This window comes from Apis dorsata, unplaced genomic scaffold, assembly GCF_000469605.1.
Source record: "Apis dorsata unplaced genomic scaffold, Apis dorsata 1.3 scaffold_28, whole genome shotgun sequence".
In the NCBI taxonomy this organism is placed as follows: Eukaryota; Metazoa; Arthropoda; class Insecta; order Hymenoptera; family Apidae; genus Apis; species Apis dorsata.
Window position 1 is genome coordinate 461,630 of NW_006263330.1, and position 3,222 is coordinate 464,851.

At 27.1% G+C, this 3,222-nt stretch overlaps 1 protein-coding gene across 1 annotated transcript in view; it reads left to right on the forward strand.

The window, feature by feature from the left end:
- The window catches only part of LOC102672739 (baculoviral IAP repeat-containing protein 6), a 21,528-nt gene that overhangs the window by 8,578 nt on the left and 9,728 nt on the right, over positions 1 to 3,222 (forward strand). Inside the window, exons 17-26 of the mRNA XM_031510868.1 lie at positions 67 to 281; positions 426 to 582; positions 665 to 856; positions 936 to 1,150; positions 1,251 to 1,504; positions 1,626 to 1,798; positions 1,873 to 2,063; positions 2,136 to 2,280; positions 2,557 to 2,713; positions 2,798 to 3,170. Of these exons, the coding sequence (XP_031366728.1) occupies positions 67 to 281; positions 426 to 582; positions 665 to 856; positions 936 to 1,150; positions 1,251 to 1,504; positions 1,626 to 1,798; positions 1,873 to 2,063; positions 2,136 to 2,280; positions 2,557 to 2,713; positions 2,798 to 3,170 (2,072 nt within the window). The remainder of the gene's footprint in view (positions 1 to 66; positions 282 to 425; positions 583 to 664; positions 857 to 935; positions 1,151 to 1,250; positions 1,505 to 1,625; positions 1,799 to 1,872; positions 2,064 to 2,135; positions 2,281 to 2,556; positions 2,714 to 2,797; positions 3,171 to 3,222) is intronic.

Consider the following 3,222-nt stretch of genomic DNA (forward strand, 5'->3'; position numbering starts at 1 on the left):
TATTTTATTTAACTATATTTATTTATCTATTTGCATGATATAATAATAAAAAATTGTTATTTTTAGATTATAATCATAGGTCGCTATGGAATGTCTCCTACTATGTGTAAAATTCCATTAGGAATTTTTTATGGGCACATGATGGTTTTACCTGGAGAAGATTATGCGGAATTAAATAGTAGTTTATCAACTTGTGACAACACTTTTGATTCTAATATACAAGCTACTATTGATACACAATGTAATATTTTATCAGCTCTTGCAGAAGATGTACAGTGCAGGTATTTATAACATATTTATTTAGAAATATAAATTTTATTATATTTAATATATATATTTATATTTTAATATTTTTATTAATTTCAACATTTATTTTTATTATTTTATTATTTTAATTAGTAATTAATTATTAATTTGTGCCATAGATTTAGCCTAGCTACTGAAAAATTAAAATGCCTACTGGATCCACTGTTGTGTTCAGAAACTACTAATGTTATGCATATGCAACACTATCTTTCTTTTAGTAAAATACCTAATGAAAATAAAGAACAACCATCTGCAAAAATATTATCTACTTATCAAGTAAGTTAAATAAAATAAATTAATATAAAATATAATTTTATATGTAATAATTATATATAAAAAATATATGTTTATATTATAGGAATGTATAATGTTTCAACATCAATTAAATGTTGTACGTGGTGTATGGAGACGATTGGAATCATGGAAAGGTTCTCAAACTATACCTACAATGTCTTTAACTAATGCACCTACTGATAAATTGCGAGCTTTAGGAGAAACTTTACTCGATATACTCTTATTTGCAGTATATGAAATTGGTCCAATACCTAGCGTATGTTTATTAATTTTTATTTATTAAGATTTTTATTATAATTGTTTAGATTTTTATATCTGTTTTTTTCTTTTTTTAGATACCATTATCAATATGTGATGTTTTTACACCAACTGTCTGTGAAAAATTTTTTCATTCGATTTGTGTTGTTACACCAGCTCCGCGTTTACAGTTACAGGCTGTCGCTCTTTTAACGCGTATGGCTGGTCATCAACCTTGGTGGGGTAATTTTTTATCTAATGTTTTAGTTAATCTTTATTCTTCATCGTCTACGCACATATTTCCACAAGATAGGTACGATATACGATATACGATATATAATATAATTTTTAATTCTTTAATAAAGTTAAAAAATATTGTTCATTAAAACGAATATTTTTTTTTTAATTTTTAGAGTATTTATTTTATTGACACTTCTTGGACGTAAATCGTTGATTGCTGGAGTTAATAGATCTTCCGTAATAGATGCCATGGTTCGCACATTAGGCAAATTATTAGCACCATTATCAAATCCTCAAGCATCTGATATAAATCATTTAGATATAACACTTATAGGCTGGGTACTGCTTTTTTTGTCAGTATGTTTGGATACTATAGCGATTCCATCTACTTGTTTGGAAGAGAATAGTGAAAAAAATAGAGAACAAGGTATATATATATTTTATAATTTTAATAAGCTATATATTGTATATATTTTATTGTATTTAATAATTTTAATATAAAGTATTAATATTTTGAATTTTGCTTATTGTAAAAATTCTTTTGAAAGGTTTATTATCTCGTTGGGAATTTATTCAAGGCGAATCTGCAATGCAAAGGAAATATGGTAACGCTAATCGTTCTCCAGCTTGTAGTTATCGTAAAAAATTACAGAAATTACATCATAAGCAACAACTTCAAGAATTAGAGCAAGCAAAAAAAGCATTTCATACATCATCACAGGTATGAAAAATATATTCATTTTATTCTTATAATAAATGAAATATAAAAATAAATAAATTACGTAAATTTTGAAGGGATGGACTAATTTATCATCACATACTGCTTCATTATGCAGTAAAATGAAAGCTACATTGAAATCGCATGAGCAATTCTTTAAAAAAACGTTAAAACAAAATTCTGCCAAGCACTTCAAAGATATCCTTGGTATTCGTAAGAGTGATACACAACACAGTTCGCGCAGTTCGCAATCACAAGCAAATACGAGGTTTGTGATAAAAATTTATATCACAACAATTAATTTTTAACATTTTATGACAATTTAATTATGTCATATAAGTTCTAGCAAATCAGAAGCAACAGATTTGGATGTTGAATATATATCTAACTTATCACATCAGCATGTTCTGCCTGTGGCACGTGGACTTATTGCTCTTATTTTGTATAATTCTGCTAATGTGGATATGTTCCTATTAGCTTGCAAAGTAAGTAAATTTGATTTAAGATTGTTATATGTATTTATCGATTTTTATTTCATTTTCTTCTATATTTGTGTTATTTATATTTAAACAAAATATAAAATTTAAAATTAGTATATATCTTATTTGCATTAAGTATATTTTACGATTTATTTACGCTTACTATTAAAATTTATGATTAAAATATTATTAGCTTGTAGATATTTGACGATTTTTTAATAAATAATAAGCTTTATGCTTTATGAGGTAATTTCTTGAATTGTTGTAACATGTGCCATATAGGTAGTCGCTAGGCTAGTGATATCTACACGTCCTGCAATTAGCTTGTGTGAACTTATGAGTGAAGAACAGCTCCTAAAATTAGTCAGATTGGCGGGTACCTCTGATGCGGCCTGGTCTTCACATGCAGTTTCGTGCCTTTTACAGGATTTATTAGAAGGTATGAGATTCACATATTATTGATTGTAATATTATTTATATATATTTTCTTTCAATTTTTATTAATTATTCGTTATAATTATAGGCGGAAAATTAACTCCAAAAACATGTTTTACTGCTGAGGGTCCTTCTGTAGTGAATTTTATACCTCTTGTTACGGAGAAAGGTCGAACACCAGAAGAAGAATATAGTGCAAGTGCTGCTGAAACAAGTAATACTGCTGTTCCACTTGGTAATGATGAAGGATTTGCTGAAGGTGAAGGAGAAGAAGATACTCAAGATAGTAGTATAATGGTGTTATCTGCAACTGCTTCAACATCAAAGTCTAATGGATTTTTACCTTCTCTTTTGGAGTCTGATGATAGTGAACTTGAAGATTTCTTAGATGATATTTTAGAACGTGGTAGAAATACCTTAAAGAAAGGACATCCATTACCTAAAAATGTAGACATATCTGGGTAAATAATATATATATATATATATATATATATATATAAATATAATATATAT